The 20,213-nt window shown below is 41.6% G+C and overlaps 1 protein-coding gene across 10 annotated transcripts in view; it reads right to left on the minus strand.

Moving 5' to 3' along the window:
* The window catches only part of LOC150089152 (teneurin-m-like), a 936,894-nt gene that overhangs the window by 47,648 nt on the left and 869,033 nt on the right, over window positions 1-20,213 (minus strand). For all 10 annotated transcript variants that reach the window (XM_090388112.1, XM_090388138.1, XM_090388082.1 and 7 more), the window contains 7 exons: window positions 19,828-19,939; window positions 13,309-13,413; window positions 12,529-12,723; window positions 6,333-6,542; window positions 6,016-6,201; window positions 3,576-3,722; window positions 2,341-2,548 (listed from right to left, as the gene is read on the minus strand). In XM_090388112.1, coding sequence (XP_090244238.1) covers window positions 2,341-2,548; window positions 3,576-3,722; window positions 6,016-6,201; window positions 6,333-6,542; window positions 12,529-12,723; window positions 13,309-13,413; window positions 19,828-19,939 — 1,163 coding nt within the window. The remainder of the gene's footprint in view (window positions 1-2,340; window positions 2,549-3,575; window positions 3,723-6,015; window positions 6,202-6,332; window positions 6,543-12,528; window positions 12,724-13,308; window positions 13,414-19,827; window positions 19,940-20,213) is intronic.

Below are 20,213 nucleotides of genomic sequence, written 5' to 3' on the forward strand. Positions count from 1 at the left end.
CGTCGCTATTTTAATTCGTTACGCAGTTTCTGCCAAAAGGTGATTTGCTGCTTAAGTTTTGGACAACTCAGTAAATAAATGCGTGGACATTCACATGTATAAAGGACATATACTTTATGACCAAAAGTAACCAGACACTAGTAACGTAATTGCAAAATCCTACACAGTAGGGATTGAAGCTGTCATTAAAATATAAAAAGGTATGCCCTAGAACGGTTGAAGCTGCCCGGGCATACTTTTTTTTACAAACTTCTCGAATTCGTCTCCATTCCTCCCGCACAGAAACTTCCGGAGTCGATTTGGAAGAAAGGAGACATGTGAGGAGCCTAATTAGCTCCGATTTGCCCGACAGGTGTCAACATTCTGACATCATCACCTACAAGTCCTATATGATCTTCGCCTTATGACACGAATCTTTGTCTCGCTGATACTAGCAGGACCCATTTCCAGTCTTGAGACAATGGGTCATGAAATTCATGATTGCGGACATAACCACCAACGGACCGAGTCCGAACCAGTTGAAAGATCATCCGCAGAGTGATGATGATCAGGATCAGGACAATGTACTCTGACAAAAAAAATCGCCATCTTACCCAAAACCATCCAGTGGAACAAAACATGGTGTAGCTCCAGAACAGTGGTAGAACGTTTCGCATTGATTGAGTGACATTGGGTACGCGCAGATACCTTACCAGTAAAACCAAGGCTACACAGCTCCTGAGGATGGTTTACGTACCGTAGCGGATGTTCCTCTAGCCTCTTGGACCTGCTCGGATTTTTTCCACAGAAGAAATGCGTGGTGCACGAACTGCCTCTTTAAGACTCATCGAAAGCATTCCGTGAAGTTTGAGACCATTCAAGATATTTTTTCTTCGCCTGCGGTCTTCCATCTTTGAACAACACCGACCACAGGAACTTAAGGAGATTGAGACGAATCGCAGTTTGTGTACAGAAAGGTTACAGCGGTGGCATTCAACCATCATCCGTCCTAGAAAGTCTAAGTTCCTATTCCTGAGCAGCATGGCCTCGAACATATTGAGACTGCATAGGCGAGTTCATGAGATTTATTGTACCACGCCTTAGCTGATACATATGTACAGGGAACTTTTGGCACTGTGTAATATATTCATGGAGGGGGTGTCTGAATACTTTTTTCATTGTATGCTTTAACTAAAACCATAGGATTAAAAACAGGGAGTACATTCATAAATATAATAATCTGGAATATTGTTAAATCAAGGAAAATTATAAAATAAATTGAAATTATAAAATATAAGAGGTGGTTATAATTAAAATGTTTCTCTTTGGGGTGTGCCGAAAAGTAAAATGGTTAGATAAGACATTTTCTTAGAAGGCAATTCGAAGATGGCAACAAAAATCAGCGTAAGGGGACTTGACTGAAATATTTGTAAGAGTACTTAAGGGCCAATTCTTATTCGATTAAAGTTTAAGTTCTTCTTGGTGTAATACGAGAAAATAAGGGAGGGGGGATGAATCGCAATACATTTTACAAGTTTGATAAGTTTGCCGAGTGAGCAAGCCCCTTAAGACAACGACGAGTGAGTAATTATCACTCATATTTGATCAGGGTATCACATGACGTGCCCTTATTTACGCGCGCGTAGATGCGAGCAATTCGGCAATTACTTTTGCATTTTGAAAGCGCAAATATTTACCCCCACCGACCGACCCGCTTTAAAAGTTTCATTAAAACTTCTCAAAGTAGAAAATGGTGCAACGGCCAATGGCGTACCCGCTCATTAAACATTAAGAAGAAGAAACCTCGATTATAAGTTAGTGCCACTTGGAAATATATTGCGCTCGCCAGAAGTGCCCGTGTTGTGTTCTGTTTTAGATGAGTGCAGACGCTACAGAAAAAGAAGATAGTCAGAAGAAGATAACGAAGATTTTACGCATCGAAGGCAAAAGAAAACGCTTGTTAACCGCGTGCTGCACGAGGCTATAATTAATCACCAGAACGACAGTCATGTCTCTTGTAGAAGGCACCAGATTCGCGTTCATTATGGGACATTTGTCAATAGCAGACTCTGTTTTTGATTGATGCTGGCTAATTTGCTTTAAGAAGCCGGGGACTGCTTAATTTTAAACGTACTCGCGACGGAAGCGCTCCCGGCCCTGATTAGAAGTTGCGTGCATTTCTTGACTACTGTATTCAATTATTCCTTGTTAGACAATCCCGAATAAACGCCTTCCTTCGCCGTCCTCCCCACCGTCCGTCCCCACCGGGAAGTAATTACTATTTGTCCGCTTGAAGGGTTGGTTGATCTGTAATTAACTCGAAACCCAGAGGCCCGTCTCGTGTCCGGACTTCTGCCTTACCTGTCATTAAACACATTTTTGTGCGCATAACTCTGCACCGAGTCCTCTTCGATCAGGAACTGCATCCGCTGGAAGAAAGAGGCGGTGACGGCTGGGGGCTGCTTCCGCAGGAGGATGTCCAGGGGATCGGGAGAAGCGAAGCAGAGAGGATTGTTCTCGCATGCTTTGGTGCTGCAACATTCGCTGTCCGCACAGTCCACGAGGCCGTCTGCAATTGAATGAAAAAATGATAAGTTAGCGAGGAATCCCGCTCACGCACTTTTACACTCACCCACCTTAACATCCCAGAGAAGATTTTTGCCACGTTAGATTGGAACGAGTCACTTTTACAAGTAAAGATGGAGAGAAGAAATTAATTAGGGAAAGACTGTAATATGAGAGGCATTGTGGTGTGCAGAATCGAGACTCGTTCGTTCACTCTGATGAGTATAACGAACAACAGGACAAAGAAATATTGGGCAGTAAATCAGAATGTCGTTGCTTGCAATACATGAAACCCTCTTTGGGGTTGGCTCTTCTGAGCAAGATTTGGGTTTGCTCCTCGGTCTGCACCGATAAAATTTCAGGGCCGACATTTTATTGCATTTTTCACAATAGCTGAAATCGTTTTTCATCCAACCACTGAGCTTGCAAACACAATGTACTAACACCTCATTGCCTTTGTCTCGGTTCTTAATCTGAAGCAAGAGGGAGAGGGAAGGTTTCTTTTACTTAATATAAAGAATGGAAAAAGGTTATCCTGTTAATCAGATTGATAGGAGGAGAAGAAACTTAACAGCCTCTAATAATCAGTCTATTTCCACTGCTGCCGATGTTTTACCCAATCCTTCAATTGGAGCTTATTTAAATCTTCTGAACTAATTACAGTTAAAAACTTTGCATCACGTTCTGGTGATCCTGTTTTAGTGTTCCTGAACCAATTCCCAAGTACGTTTGCTATCTAACCCATACTGCCTATGCAGTGTGGGGTCACACTGGGTCACAAATATTGTTTCTTATTTTTTGGCAAACCTCTTTGAGGTAGGGTAAGCTTGTGAGATTGGTTTTAACCATCAGTGGTATGGGATTTACAGGTGGCAACTTCTAAGAGGCTGGGCCAAAGAAGATAGGTTGTTTGGTGAAATAATGCGCGATAAAGTTTATCCTCATAATCAGCATTGAATCTGTTGAAGATGTCCAGCATGTTATATGATGTGTGTGTGTGTTTAATTCAAAGTAAAAATTGGACTTCTTACCTTTGTCGTTGTCCACTTTGTCATCGCAGGTCCGTTCCAGAGGTATGCTGCAGTCCGTGCCACCCCAGTTGCCTTCGCAACGGCACTTCCATTCTTTGTTCACCTGGACACACTGCCCGTGGTTATTGCAACTCCTGGAACATCCCTCTGTAATTAGACGGAAGACAAATGAACGGTTTTTAATACACTCAGAGAAATCAAAGACTCTCAACAAAATAAGAAATTGAGACCTTTACTAGTGCGTTGAAAGGTCAACAAGTTAAAGTGCAGGAAGATGCGGCGGTTTATCGTTATCTGGATTAAGTTAAAATGAGAATGGCGTGTTTGAAACCAGGTGGCTTGTTGGCTGCATTCCCCATCGTCCGGTTTTCATATCTTCTGACAGCCATCGTGAGGTGTTACATGTTTTATGGTAATGGTTCGATTATATGTTTATTGGAGGCTAACGGTTGGTAAAGTACTTCATTCGTAGGGATTCATCAGAGGTCCCTCGAGCCTTGATACAAATGAAGAAAAAAATGCTACCAGTTAGCAACTGCCACTGCTGGAGAAGAATTTAAATATCAAAAGGGGATTTTCTAAATGTGAAGTAATAGAAATTTTGGTGATAAATTAAGGACACGATCCCTTAAGTAGTTGAAAACAAAGAATGCTGCCCGCCAATCGATATGAAGTTGCACCACAGGATTACACAAAGCGGATTGTCTTTGTAAATAATTCTGAGCCAGAAACAGTCTTCATCTACAGGAGAGGAAGACATCAGCGGAAAATGCCACCGCGTATGAATAATTTGGGAGTTGCAATATCAGTTACAGCTTCCAGGCTTTTTCTTGGAAAATATCCTCTTATTTATCCACATTGCAGGGAGCTAAGATATGCATTTAAGATGAGGAGATTTACTAGCTCTTCTTTCCGAAATAAATCTTATGAAAATGAAAATCACACTTTTAATTTTTGATTCCTAATCTGAGGGCCACTGGGGTATTTGTGCATGTTACAGGAACCCTTGACTGTCTGGAGGCCTAAGCTCCGACTTGCATCATTATCTTTTATTTATTGCTACGTTGTGTCCATGCGGGCCCCAGAAACTCTTAGGACTACATCGATAAAAGATATAAAATTGAAACAATATCGGAAATATGAACGAGTTATTTAATGTACGCAGTGTTGTTACATTTCAGACGCATTCTAATTTTTCTTAAAATTAATTGATTTTTTTTTCTGTAATTTAAAGAAGTAAAAAATAAATATAGTTATCTTCTTATAATTTAATTACTAAGAGCTATAGGTTTATTATTATTATTATTATTATTAAAATCAGTTTATTTCCCAAGAAACCTTGGGTCACCCCGGGACGGCTCTGTGCCAGAAGGGTGTTTACATTCTCTAAGCTCAGCCGTTAGTTTAATTACAAGTGCATAATATTTATTACTCTTCTCCCATATACTTTTTAAGTATATATAATATATGTATAACCCTTTACAAGCGACACCACGTTCACAAGGGAAGTGTACACTGTCTAAAGCTAACGATACTGCCCTAAAATTATATTTAATCTATGAATTTCTTTTTTCTATACAAATTGTAGAAAAAAATAAATAAATACTAATAATTGCCAGGTTTCTGTTTTCCCAATTTATTTAAATTTGAGATTTCTCGGAAAATATTCTTAAAAGGCCCAAATATAAAATTTCCCAAAAAAATCTCCGCTAGGAGTCGAGTTTTTATATGCGGACGGACTAACGGATATGGTGAAGAAATTAGGCAGTTATGCATATATGCTAACGCGCTTAATAAAAGATAGACGAAAACATTAGAGTAAATACAGTTACTTTTAGGTAGGACCAAGTTCTTGAACGACTGCAGAATTAGGGTGGCAGATATTTTTAAGAAATTTTTAAGCTTCTTAAGAACAAAATTTTTCAAAGGTATGAAGGCTTAAAGTATGAATTTCCTAATTCACACTCTGCACGCTTAGTTTGCCCTCCTTTCCAATAGGGACATGTGGAATTAAAACTTAGTGAACCCTATAAGATAACTTTAAGAAAGTTTGATCCAAGGAAACATCATAATTGACTCTAACTGATTCTTCGACTTGGCGTCACGCTGTAGGATTCCAGAAGAGCCCCCCCCCCCGTGTACAATTCACCGACAATAAAGCAGAACCCAATTTTCTCCAACTGAATTTGTAAGAGGGAGAGAGAGAGAGTTTTCATTAAAAAACTATTCCACCCATTAAGAAATGACGCTAAATTCAGATCGAAGGTTGATCCAGTTTGGATCAGCCTTCGATCTGAATTTAGCGTCATTTCTTAATGGATATCCAACTGAAATTGCATTAACCAATGGGAATACAAAACACATGTCATTTATTACTTTAATCTGCATTTATATGTAATTGCGTTATTTACTATCTTACAAAATGAGAAGTATCAATTACCCAAGGTGCAATGTTGGCCATTCCATCCTTGAACGCAGATGCAGGTACCATTTTTGCACTGGCCATGCTCCGTGCAACGAGGATCGCAGAGTTTCTCGTTGCATTTAATTCCAGTCCAGCCCTCCAGACAAACGCAGTGGCTTCCTTGGCACCGACCGTGGGGACCGCAGTCCAGGTCACATCTTTCTGTTGGAAGAAAGCCAATGACAAAAGGGTTAGATCTGTTAATAGCACCGACTGAAACACAGAAGAGAGTGTAGTCAAACAGACACCAAATGTGGAGGGGATTCGGTTTAGGAGAGAACGAGCAAACTTACCTTGAGAGCAGTCTGGTCCGGACCACCGATCGTCGCACGAGCATTTCTGCTGTTCCACGTCAAAATGACCTTGACCAGAGCAGTCCGGCAAACACCGTAGAGAATCCGAGTCCGGTTCGCTGCAGTCGGCACCTTTCCATCCTTTTCTACACACGCACATTCCATTCGCACACACGCCGTGTCCAGAGCACTCGGGGTCCAGGCAGTCAACTAAGAAACAGGACCAAGAAAAGAAATTTATTGCCACCCTCAGCTTTATTGAATCTCTAAAGTTAAAATGACTGGTTTGATCGTGCAAGCGGGTATTAGAATACACCGCACCGACAGTTGGGACCACAGTCCAGGTCACATCTTTCTGTTGGAAGAAAGCCAATGACAAAAGGTTAGATCTGTTTGAAACACAGAAGAGAATATAGTGAAACCGACAGCAAGTACAGCGGTTGGAGAGGATTCATTGAACGTTCCAACTTATCTTGAGAGCAGCCAGGGCCAGACCACCGAATTCGTTTCGTTGCAGTGAAGCGGAGGTGATGTGAAGTTGAGTTTACAAGCACCCCCACAGCAATACTATAATTTCGGTAGAAGTGATTTAAATGAACCGATCTTTTCTCATCGAATGGAACGGCTTCTGTGACAAGCAACGCTTTCATTGTTCAGTGTTTCCCGGCGAGAATTGGTCTTTCTGGCTGATTGGTCGCAGGCACAATGGCGTAACACGCATTGCCGCTACCCCACTTGAACCCGTGGCGACTTGTTACCTCACCAGAACTACAAACCGAAACATCCCTTTATGTAACTGATAATGGCGGTTTGCTTTCGCTAAGAATCGTAATCAGCAATAATTTCGTTTGATGCGGGGCCATAGGACACGATTAGCGCATTAATTCGTCGGCATAATGGACAGCCCCGCTGCACGTGCTCGCATTGTGCCGGCGAGAATGAACGGAGTGAATTTTAACGTCGACTTCATTCGGACAAGTATTAACGAGCGTATAATTAAAACGATTTTTTGTTTGTCGCGAGCAGTTCACGAGGAGCGTACTGGCACCACCGCAAACAGCAGGTACGACTGGTGGACATCGGCGAATCAATTCGCGATGTCTATTGTTGCGTGGCAACAATGAGGCACGTGACAGTGCGCGCAATAATTTTATAAATGGAGCCCGGCTGGAACGCATTGTGCACGGATAGAGCAGATTTAATGCCGGCCCTCATTGAAGCCAATTCTATAAGTACATTTATTTTGCAGATGAATAATTATTCGCATTGGAAAGTAAGAGAAGAGCGCTTGTAACAAATCTCATTTACAAAATGTAAGTTCGCCTTTCACGTCTCATAATGACATCCCAAATAATGGGCATTGTGCGCGCCCGTGCTCGATATCTTATTCTCTCTTTGATGCCGAATCTATTAAACAGGAACACATCAATGTCAAAGACATCGTTGTTCTCGAAGACGTTTCTAAATGGATGCAGGCTCACTCGCAGCAACGTATTTTCATCAAAACATTTCAGTTCCTCCCGGAGAGATTTTGTTGTAAATCAGTGGCGCCGGTTTGTTGCCGTCCCTGTTTATTCTTTATCAAAAGATGGTTTGCAACTGCGGTCTGTTTACATTTCCACCGCTTATATTTGCATGCGCTTATAGAAATGTTGCTTTGGTGCGCGCATTTTCCCCTCCGTTGAGTTTTCTCTTCGAGGGAGCTGCCGAGCCTGATGTCAACGTTCGCTGTACTCGCACCAAGGTCCAGAATAAAAATACGAGGACCGGGCTGAGAGGCTGTTTTCTACAAGATGTTCAGAGCACCAAGAGACGTCCATGGTATGTCATTCGAATTGTCTAAGCCTTCACTTCGTTGTCCAAGATTTATCAGCAACGATTTATGGAAGACACTGTTGGCCTGTTCCGTAGCATATTTTGTGTGAACGTATATGCTGAGTGGCCACCTTATTAGGTACATCTATCCTTCTCACGAAATACATTATTAACAATATCACGTGTTCGTACCATGCGGTAGAAAGCAGTGGGTAGATGACCCGGACACGTGTTGTATTTTTTGTAGGGCGACTCCAGAACCTTACTTAAATAGCAACTAGTAAAATAGTGGTAACCAAACCTTGGATGGAGTGTCGTGGCCAACTACTGAACCTAATTCCACTTCTGTCAGCAGAAAACAAGAAGGGACGGTCATCGGACTTAGAAACACCAACACTTGGAGAATGGAAAAATGTTGTCTAGTCTGACGAATGCTGGTTCCTGACGTTTCAAGATTATGGCGAAAGCATCATGAGTTTATGGATCCATCTCGAGTTGTCAACAATGCACTCTGGTGGTGGCAATGTATGAGGTTGTTTTTGTGGTGTAAATTGGGCTCTCGATACCACTGGAGCAACATTTGACGCCACAAATTATCCTGGAAATTGTTTTTAACTAGGTTCATATTTTCATGGCTCCGATGTATCCATCTATGAATCGGTTCAACTTACTACCTCGTGGCCTTCCTAGACATCGGATTTCAGTCCAGTTCAGCAGTGGAGTGAGATGAAGCGAGCTTTTTGGAACAGAGATGCGCAATCTTCCAATTTGCAGCAACTGTAGGAAGAAATTGAGTCATTATGGACCAGCAGCATCTCTTTGGCACTTTTCTACACACCTCATAGCGTCCATACTTCGAATTCGGGCTGTTCTGAAGGCTAAAGAGTACTACCTAAATGGTCATTTATTATCTACTGCTCTTATTAAGAGGATTGGAGACGAACTGAATTTAGTGGATCGGCTAACGTTTTGCATAATTGATTTAATGGGTTGATATTTGGGAATTATCTTGAACACTGAAACCAAAAAAAGAAACTGTCACAGTTGATTGTACGGTTGGTAGTGTAATATGCTGTTCATTTACACGAAGAAGAATCCAGTTTTTTTTTAATATCAAGAAAATCTAAATTTTATATAAAAGTTGTAATCCTAAGTAATCTTCTGTATCGGAAGTCATTGAAGAAAGATTACCGTGGGATGCATTTCTGTTCTTTTTATGGGGTGATACAAAAGTTCTCTTCCAATTAAAAATTGTTTGCAGTAACAGATACATTATATTTTCGAATTACGTGTCAGCAATATTCTAGATATGTCTACGCGTCCACTAGAACTAAGCGTTACTTTTGAATTCTTGATTGTAAGGTTCCTTTTGGTAAAATAATGACTCGAAATGATCTCACAAAAAAGAAATTGAGGTTTGATGAATCGGAACGGGCAATCACCTGCATCCCGACGCTGTGTTCATTTGCCCCTGATGTTTCATCCAGCCACTAGGCAGACTGTCATGCCAGAACGAGACACGTTGTCCAGCTGTTCGAGACATTTCATGGATATAATTTCCCCACACACCTGAAGATTTGGATGCAAGTCGCTATTAACAGATCCATCAAAAAAGGATGGTCCATTTTTGTGGTGGTTGAGATAATAAAATAAAAAACTGTTTTTACAATTTTCATCATGGTTCTAAAAGTAAACATTAACAGAACACTGTCATTACCATGTAAAGTACAATTAGTGTAATAAGCACTGCACATACACACCAAGGATTCTCAAGTTATTATTTATATATTGCTCTCAAGTAAATAGATGTAAGTAAATAAATGATTTCACAAAGTAGAAATTATACGCTGATTGGCCAAAAAAAAAACAAAAAAAAACGCTTTATTCATTACCTAGTAGGCCCACCTTTTGCTCGAATTACAGAACATACTTAGAGGCTGGGATCCGACGAGGTATATGAGAGCGTCTAACTCCAGGTTTGACCATTCTACCAAAAGATGTTTGTCAGCTGCTGTTTTATGGTTCGGTAGAGAACTAAGAAGAAGAAGAACTGCCATTTCCATCAAATCCCAGACATTCTCAATTGGCTTCAGAATCCAGAATCCAGCCGCTTAATTCTCTTCAGATGAAGAGAATTAAGCGGCCATGGTAGATATCAGGAACGCACCTGGAACTATTCAGATAGTTTTTGCACGGTGGATGGTTGCGTTGCCGCCTTGAAAGGATGCTTCAAAATCCGTGGAAATTAAGCATTGAAGGGCTTCTGTCAATACGACAGAAAGATATTCATTGGAAGTAATACGACCACACTTTCCAACTGGACTTCCGGTGATATCACGGTGGCGTAAATCTTCTGTCCTATTTTACTTGCAATTACATCTTTTCTACACTTTTTTGTTACGTGTAAATTGATGGAGATCTGTATCCAGGTTCTGGACATTCTGAATCATGCTGGTGGGAATGAAGCGGTCAGTGGATGAAGCCTTTTATAGTTGCTGCGGAGTTGCGATCCTCCAGTATCAAATGTCCAAGAAATCAGTAGAGCTATGAAGCCTATAAACAGTTTTATGGTGGTAGTCAGTATTCTTTCTTCAACTTTTGATTTCGTAGTTGTGTGATTGAGGGCTACTGTAATGGTGGTTGTGGCGTGGGGTTATATCTGTGGAACTGGAACTTTGGTTCAATTATCACTCCTGGATCTGTCTGGTGGTAGATCCTCGGGCTCAAGCACCGTTTAGCATCACTGGAAGGTGTGGTTAGTTTGGCTCCAGTGAGTAGATCATCATTGCAGATTTTGAAGACTTTTTTGCATATCAAACTTTAATGCGAAATGTAGGCGTTTTAAATTGATGGCTGCGTTGATTTGTTGATGGTTATCTGTTGAGCGGACTTCTGTTAAAATTTTTATATCATCTACGTCGCACAGTATGTCTGATCTGTGCTATGCAGATCAGACATATTTGGGGGTGAGGATGGCTTTGAAGAGCAAGTATTCCGAAAAGTATTCTAACTTGTGGGATTCCAGCGGTTACTTTTGTGAATGGACATGGACTTACCGGCTTAGTTTTGTTGGAAATGGGTTTTTATTTGCCTAAATGTTTGAGTAATTTGCTGCACACTGGGACCTTCTATTTTGGCGCGTAGTTCGCTTTAAATTAATCAGGTCTTGTTCTTGGCGTGCCGCATTTCTTCCTTTTAGAGCTGCATTCTTCTTTTATCCTCCGCTCATACTTCGATATATAGTTTAGATACGCCAGAGATTTCCTTTGTTTCTGAATTGTGGCTCTAAAACGCGCTCCAACAACAATACTGTTCTGAAAATGGAAAATATCAGCTGTCTTCTCAATGACCGGATCGATTGAGAAGACTAAGGTAAAGCGAACAGTATTTATTTGATGCCAGAGAAACTCGTGATCAGCAGTGATGCCAATTTCCATGGTTTCTAATTTTTGTCCTGTCAGTGTACATTGCATGAAGGAGACAAAACAGTCTGTCCGCTCATTAATCGTGTGTCTTTTTATTTGAGTTGAAACACAAGGAAATTAAGAATACTGACCAACTGGGGAATCAGCGACCTTCTTGAACAAGACAGTAAAAGCATTTGTTATATTTGTATTGGACGCAGTCTGCCTTGATCTCCAATCACGTTCCAGAGTGGGACGAGCAGCGCAAGTATTGCCCACATCTGCAGATAAAAAACGTCCACGATGTCTTCAGAGGAGACTCTGAAGACTCTGATAGCAGAGGGGGGGAAAAACCTCATGGCGGCTTGCGAAAGCCTGTTTATGTCTCAGAGTTAAGATGCTTCTACCTTTATGCAAAGAGGAGGGAGTCCCATTCTAGTTCTTAAATATAGACGAAGGCCCGCCTCTTCGTGGCAGGAACGGGAACCAGAGAGGAACTTCTCTGTGTTGTTCTGCCTTCTTTGAAACGTGGCCAGTCTAATAAAACAGAGTAACACTAGGAAATCCCACATTTCAAACATGACTAGCTTAGTAGCGTTCTTGCTTCACCTCACAGTAAACAGGTGGGTAAGAAAGACTACTTCTAGTATCACCAGTTCACAAATTGCAATATTAAAATATATGAAGAATTCCAGTTGTTAGATCTGCTTTGGTGGGAACACAACAAGTCGCAAGTATTTGGCTGTCGAAGACTTTTGAGACAAATTCACATTATTTTATCGAAATAGCGACGTACAGTAGTGAATAATAAAATCGAGAAGCTAACACGACAGAAGCAGACAAGATTTTATAGATTGAATTGCATCGACACGTTGGTTCCAAATAATAAGATTACTATTAAATTTTCTTAATACAACTGATTTTTGTAACACCCTGCGTGCTTAGTTTATTAAAACAGCGTCATCTGCTGCACTCACCTTCCTCGCAGTGTTGACCTTTGTATCCAGGAAAGCATCTGCAGATGCCATCGACGCAATCCCCGTGGCCGCTGCAATCAGGAACCTCACATTCGTCCTCCCTCAACTGGCACTCTTTGCCTTTCCAGCCAGGACTGCAAGAACACTCCCCGGCCACATATCGACCCCTTCCGCTACACAGCACCGGACAAACCCCTAAGAGAAAGAAAGAAAGAAAGAGGATGCGGTTCAGTTGAAACTTAAAAAAATCAGCGAGAGAGGGACAAAAATATCGGGAAAGAGAAGATAACCGAAAGTAGGCGGTGGTCCTCAGACTCCAGTGGACTGTTTATTAAAATTAAGTAAAATAACGCAATCAGAGTTAAACAAAAAATTATTTTTTGAGCAGCCAATTAAATCTATGATGGTTTAAATGCATTTTAAATGACAGTCCTATTTTTCAGAACTCGGGCCGTTATGGGTTTAATTGTTGGCTGCCCCAAATTACCTTTTTTATGCCACGAGAGATCCATTATCTCTTCCAGATTACTAAATTACGCGTGCTGCTGTTCTTTAGGGTGGATTAACTGCGCATGAAAAGGGAGCAAATTCTGGGTTCGATTGCCGAAATATTTTGTAAAGAATTTTAGAGAGACGGCGCAGAAGAGTGGAGTTTTCAAACGTAGTAAAATTTCATAACCAAAGATATCTGGAACTTATCTAGAAGTCCTCTCTAATGAAAGATTCCTTTACTTTGAATCAATTAATTCCAAGATCTAAGTAGTGTCGAACAGTACTTACGATTTGCGCAAGAATCCCCTGCATAGTCAGGCTCACAAACGCAACTTCCCATGACGCAGGTTCCATGTCCGTGACAGTCGTAAGGGCAGGGCAGACTTGACTGATCTGTGATGGGGAGAAAGGGGACTTGCGTTAATCTGTTTCTCTTTCACAAATACGCATTCATATTATTTATTATATAACTTTATTAAAATCAATTTATTGATCTTAAAGGGTTCACCCAAAAACATCCTGGTTGAGGAGACATCGCGTGAACAACAAAAACATCTGGGAGACACAGATTCAAAATTGAGATTGCCATGGATCTAAAACAGAGAGATAAATAAAACACGGGGAAAATTACAATGACATCGTGTTGCTGATTTGATTCGTTTTAAGCGAGTGTTAAGTGGAAATGTCGTTTTACAGTAAGTTGAAGTTCCTGGCATTCATTGTGCATAGCAGTCTCTGGATGGAAAGTAAGTGGCTGCTTAAAAACGTTGGGGTTTGGTTTCTGCTAGGAGAAGTTAGCCGAGAAAAGCGGACACCGTGTTATATCAAACAAATTTGCTACGCATTAGTTTGAAAAGGTTGGCACAGGATTGAGCCTCGGGCTTGCAACCTCAAGGGTAGTGCTGGCGAAGGGTTAACCCCTGCTCAAAGTGGTGTGGTTCACGAATGACAAGAAGAGCAATTCCAACGCTGGTACGGCAGGGCATTTCATCCTGTCCTATTCAGAAGCGAAACCTTGGAATTCCACGTGAGTTTGTTTCTTTCCATTATCTCACGAAATTTCCTCTTCATACAAACAGAACTTCTTATTACAATGTACACGATGTAACCAAAAGTATTAGGCCATTAAGATAAAACATTCTTCAATAAAAGGGCTGGAAATAAAGCGCGCAGCCATGGACAATTTTCTACCAATTGATGCCACGTCGAAGGCAATATTTTCTCCATAAGAACAGTTTTTAAACATCACAGTTAGAAGAGTGTATCCTTTCTCCCTTCAAAATGTTCTTCAGGTCGCAGCCACGCTAATTTTCTTCTCTAGATGGATATGGCGTGTATCGAGATCACTCATGCAGATAATCCTTTTAGGTGCTTACGAGGAGAGCACGCTTTGCTGTGCACTAATTTCATGATGAAAGATGGGTGGACATAGCTTCGTGGAACCCCCGTTGATGAAATATTCTACCATACACCACTGACATCTGTTCGGATAGGTTCCCAGATGATTCTTTAGCATCGTTCAGTATGGCTTTTACGGAGCAATTCGGCCTTTTTTCATTATCAAAAATAAACAGTCTTCCTGGTTGATGGTCAACTTCGGCATGGCTAGCTGATTATGTACGATTCTCGAGACCTAGGCCTTGGGAATATCGAGAAGGTCTGAAGTCCAGCCCTCACGGCATTTTACCATGCTGAATCGTCTACAGGTTGCAAGTGACACCACTACCTCTTCATTTTCAAATATATCTCTGTGCAACGCTAACACAAATAAGCAGATTCAATACTTTGTAAACATCGTAATTACGTTAATTACTTTGTAATTAAACAAATAAGCAGATTCAACGCTTTGTAAACATCGTGTAAGCAAATGCAATTATATACTTAGCCTGTAATCTATACGTATAGGGATATGCAGCGGGATTTAATTTCCTCTGAAGAACTATGGAAGACTAAGGAAGATTATTTCCATAGTCTTAGTTTAAGACTATGGAAATAATCCCTGTTGGAACGAGGCCAGGTTCGTTGCTCAGAGTTCCGTAATTGCATGGATGATGTCAGATACAGTGGTAGCGATACGCAAGCGAATAAAAGCAATCGCTTCTCTCAGTCTGATTAAATATTTCTTAAAGTATGCGAACCAGGCCATGCTCGCATATTCAGTTAAGGGCAACGCGTTTTAATTGACCAGACAGACGAAATGCTCGCCTGTTTGATCAATTCTACCCTCAGGTGAGCTGACAGAAAAAAGCAGGTCAGCCAGATGGAAAATGAGATTCACAGTTTTCCTTAGATGGAACTATTGTTCGAAGAGAGCCAGAAATAATACCATTGAAGCCTGTTGGAGTCAAATTCGACTATCACACATCTGAAGAGCACCGAAAGGTTCACATCGCATAAATTGAAAATTAAAAAGAAATCGAAAAATGTTTTCTGGCATGCAATCGATATGATTGCAATGCACTAATTTGTTATATGCGGTGGTAGGATTCCTGGACTATAAAAAAATAAGTAAAACATCACTTGTCAGGTAATTCGCGCTTCTCCTTGGAAAATTGATACAGCGGAGTCTAGTGATTCTGCGCAGTTGTAAATATTTCCAGGCCTCGGTTTGTCACATCCTTCAGTACTAGCTGCGATTTTGCCTGGATTTCCGAAATGCTTAAGAAGACTCCACTCTTTCAGTGTAAAAGTTTATTTTGGAGAACAAGAAGAAATCGTACAGAGTCAGAAGTGATTGGTTCATATTGGCCCCAGCAAGACTGGAGCTACGATACAGTAACAGATCTCAGCAAATTACTTTCGTGCATTTTTCCGGTCCCCGCTGTAGAACTTCAGTATTAACTTGGCGGTTTGTGTGAGTGAGACAGATCCCATCGTTGTCAAAAATACGAAAAACCCACCCTTGATATTTGAATGGACCTGCAATCCCCACAAAACTGTGGTCAAGAAATCACCGGGTATCGACTTACTGGAGCCTGAAATCGTCAAGAAGACCATCGAGACAATTCCAGAGGTAATACTCACCCTCTTTAATCACTGCCTTAATGAGGGATGCTTTCCACAAGCTTGGAGGACTGCCAAATTGCGCTTAATCCTGAAAAGTCCAAACAAGCAACAGGACCTTCCGGAGTCATACCGACCAATAGCCCTTCTCTCTGTACTAAGTAAACTCTTTGAACACCTCCTCAAAGTTAGAATCGAAACTTGCTACATGGCTGCAGGCCTAGAATCACAGAATCAATTTGGCTTTAGGAGGGGCTGCTCCACTCTGGATGCCTTGGAAAACATTACCAGAGCTGCTGAAACAACAAACCATAAATATCTACTTGTAATCGCAATAGATTTTGCCGGGGCTTTTGACACCCTGTGGTGGCCAAGCGTCCTCGGCAGGCTCCGGAAGGCCAACATCCCGGCCAACCTATACCAATGCGTCAAAACATATTTTGACAACAGAATGGTCGTTGTAGAAACTCCATATCATTCTATTTCCAGACAGATCTTCAGAGGCTGCCCACAGGGCTCAATCTTGGGCCCGCTCTTCTGGAACATGGTTCTCGACGGTTTTCTAAATCTAGACCTAGGTCGTGTGGCAACTCAGGCATACGCGGACGACCTGACCCTGGTACTGCGAGAGGACAGCAGAGCCAGGCTAGAAACTTCTGCTACTCGCGCCATTGACATCCTACAGAAGTGGACCGACGAAAACAATCTCCGCATATCCTCAACCAAGACCAGCTCAATACTGTTAAAAGGTAACCTGGACATCAGGAGACCACCACAAATCCGCATCCAAGGAACTACAATTAAGCTGACAAAGGAACTAAAACACCTCGGGGTTGTCCTAGATAATAACCTCTCATTCACCCCTCATCTGACCTACATTCAGAAAAAGATCAGAAGATACTCTGCTCTGTTCATGAGGGTCTCCCGCAAGGATTGGGGCCTGCGGAGGAGAACCCTCAAGCTATTCTATAAAGCCGTATTCCTGCCTGCCATAACGTATGCCGCTGGAGTGTGGTACCGGAAGGCTACCACGGCCGTCAACAGAAGAAAACTGGACACCACACAACGGTATATACTACTTATAATAACAAGAGCCTGCAATACTGTAAGCACACATGCCCTCCAGGCCCTGACAGGGACTCTTCCACTAGACCTTGAAATAGTCTTCCGCGGCCTAATATATCAACTCTCCAAGGGACGTGAGGCTAACCATCTGAACTTCACTTTGGACCCTGAAACTGACCACAAATTGGAACGCAAACGTCTCCTCACACATCTCAACCAGAGCTGGCAAACCCGCTGGCAGACATCAACCAAAGGTGAAATAACTAAAAAATTTATTCCTGATCTACAACTGGTGTACCCAAACTATCCACCTTGGCTTTCTCCTGGACTACTCGCCACCTACCTGTTGACCGGCCATGGCGCCATAAGAGAAAAACTCCATGGATTCGGATTGAGTGACACCCCCCTATGCCACTGCGGACTACGCGAGACATGGGGGCACTTGATGTACGACTGCCCACTGTACGAGGATCTCCGCTGCCGATTTATAACCACCACCCAAATAATGCTAAGAGACCAGGAATATCTGATACTAACTGAAAAAGATACTTATAGTGCCTTCACTCAATATGCGCAAGACCTCTTCACAAGAAGGCGGACTTTCCCGCATCCACCACCACAACAACAACCATGAAATGATATGTGGACCACCTTCGGACAGGACACAGCCTCACGAGTGACTTTCTATCCAGCTGAATTCCAACCAGCCCAATGAGACCGCAGAGCTTTCTGCATATGCCAGCCATAATGGCAATCGGTGCCGGCGCTCTTGCTGGACCCATCTTTCTTTCCCCCTCCCTCGGCGGTAGGGGAGGAGACAGGATTTTTTTTTTTTCCCCTCCTGCCTTCTCCCCTACTCGCCAACCCATATTTCCTCCTGGTAGGGCATGGGCATGCCCCACTGACTTTTAATGGGGTCGCCTCCTCTATCGACCCCATTTCTTCTGTCTTTCTCCCCCCAGTCTTCAGTCTCCTCTCCCTCTCTACCTGCTCACCAGCGTATATCCCACAGGTCAAAACTTAATAGCTCCAAATTAAGTTCGCTCACATTTCGGTCTTTCAATCTAGCGATCAACCCACGCAAACGTTTTTTTTTTTTTTTTTTTTTTTAGGTCCTTGCCACTGAAATCTCAGGAAACTAGGTGGCAGGGCCTGCCAGAGTAAATAACTGTAATACTAGTGTACCTGGTCTGCCTCCACGGGGCGAAGTGTGGGCAACGTCGGGCCTCAGCTGGGGTCCGGCGGCTAAATGGCCAGAAGAACAACGGTACACAACATCACACACCTCAAGATCCATATACTTTTAAATCTCTGGCCTTTACAGTGAACTGTATCACACCACAATGTAAACTACGCGGAGATGGGGGAAACCCCTGGTGCCGTTTGACCCTAAACACACTTTACACTTCACTTTACACTTTACACTAAAACTGTGGTCAAGTGCAACGTGTCCGTTGTCCCTTCCTCTCCTCATTCTTCAGATCTATCTCCCAGTGATTTATTTATTGTTTTCGAAAGTAAAATTGCCACTGAGAGAGTGGCAATTTTAGTTTCGAAAACTCTGAAGTGTATTTTATGACTTTTCAGAGATCCATGAAGAATCGCTGGAGGTGTTAAGAGGTTCTGGAAATTCAGTAATCTACTCTCAATCAAGATGCATAAATATGCTATTGCAAAATAGTTTTTAACGAATGCGTGAGAACGTTTACATAAATACAAAGTAATTATGAATATTTTAGATACTTTTTTACAATTAGATTGCTGATATTGATGAGGTTTGTTGACATCTCACGTGTTAAATTCTTCGGGGGAAAAAACAGAAAAAAAGGCAAAAACACTAATGGAAGAGTCAGAAATCAATCTCATACAATTTTTATGAGAATAAAACGGATGTAAAAATAAAAGAAACTTGTTCGAAAAGCTTACTTTAATTACAACAACATGTTAAGTAGTAAGCATTTTCGTTCCATTAACAATCTAAAAACTTTTCGGAAGTAATTTTAATATTTTTTTTGTAGACTTCAAAAAAATACATAAAACTGCTTATTAGATAATGGCACGGAATGGCTGGATAATGATTCATGAAATCACATTTTTTATTGACTTTACATCAAATAATTACCCCGAAGTTTTATGTATTAGAGGGATGAACGTAAGAATATTAACTGGATCATAGCAAGTGCATACAGAGCTTTGAATTTATGCGGTTATGGATCGAGTGATGTATCTCGTTTCTTCGAGCATTAAAGAGTGGCTGACTCTTCGCTGACATCAAATACTTAAAAAAAGCGAACGCTGACACATGTTCACGTGGATAAAAAGCACAAAGAGCGTCGCAATAACTGGTACAAAAATATCAACAAATTTTAGAGAATGGCTTTAAGTAAGAAGAGAAAGAGAAGTTGAGAGATTACCAAAAGAAACTGAAAACAGAGAGAGAAAGGCAAGAGTAAGATAAGCAAATACATTAACAAAGTGTGCGAAATACAGGAGAAAGAGAGAGACAGGTTTGGGGGAGAATAGAAAACAATAAAGCCGAACTGGACAGAAAGAGATAGGAAGAAAATCTCAAAAGAACACGACAGGTACCCGATCATGGAAGACAAGAGCTCCGTCACTATCAGGTAGAATAATAAGAAGAAAAATGAGCGCGGTCCCCACACGTGGTTGGTCTTGATATTGCAGGTAAGAGTGGCTGGTGGGAGCAGAACAGCAAGGGAGTGGGAGAAGATACATTACCTGTCAGGAGGGGAACAAAGGCTATTTGTTGAGGCTCCTCTCCGTCATTATATACAGAGATGTACCACAGGCCTTGGTCTAGGAACTGCACAAACTCCAGACTCAAGAAGTCCTGCAAAAGAAAACAGAAAATCAGTTGGAATTTCTTCGGATTACGAGCAGCGCAACTTCTCATTGATCTCGCGTTACATCTCTTAACCTCCCCACTTTGAACTTCGCTTATCGTTTACCAATCATTTTAGTTTCGATCCAATGTAATCTTTCCTGCAGAAACTGCAATGATTGTCAATTAGCTCTGTACCATCTCTGTCTTTTTTTAAACTATAAATTACCAGCAGCAAAAAAAAGAGCGCGTTGAAATATATTTTTATTTTCAGTTATTTGGC

Source organism: Mastigoproctus giganteus, chromosome 2, assembly GCF_048544385.1.
Source record: "Mastigoproctus giganteus isolate SK-2022 chromosome 2, ASM4854438v1, whole genome shotgun sequence".
Classification (NCBI taxonomy): Eukaryota; Metazoa; Arthropoda; class Arachnida; order Uropygi; family Thelyphonidae; genus Mastigoproctus; species Mastigoproctus giganteus.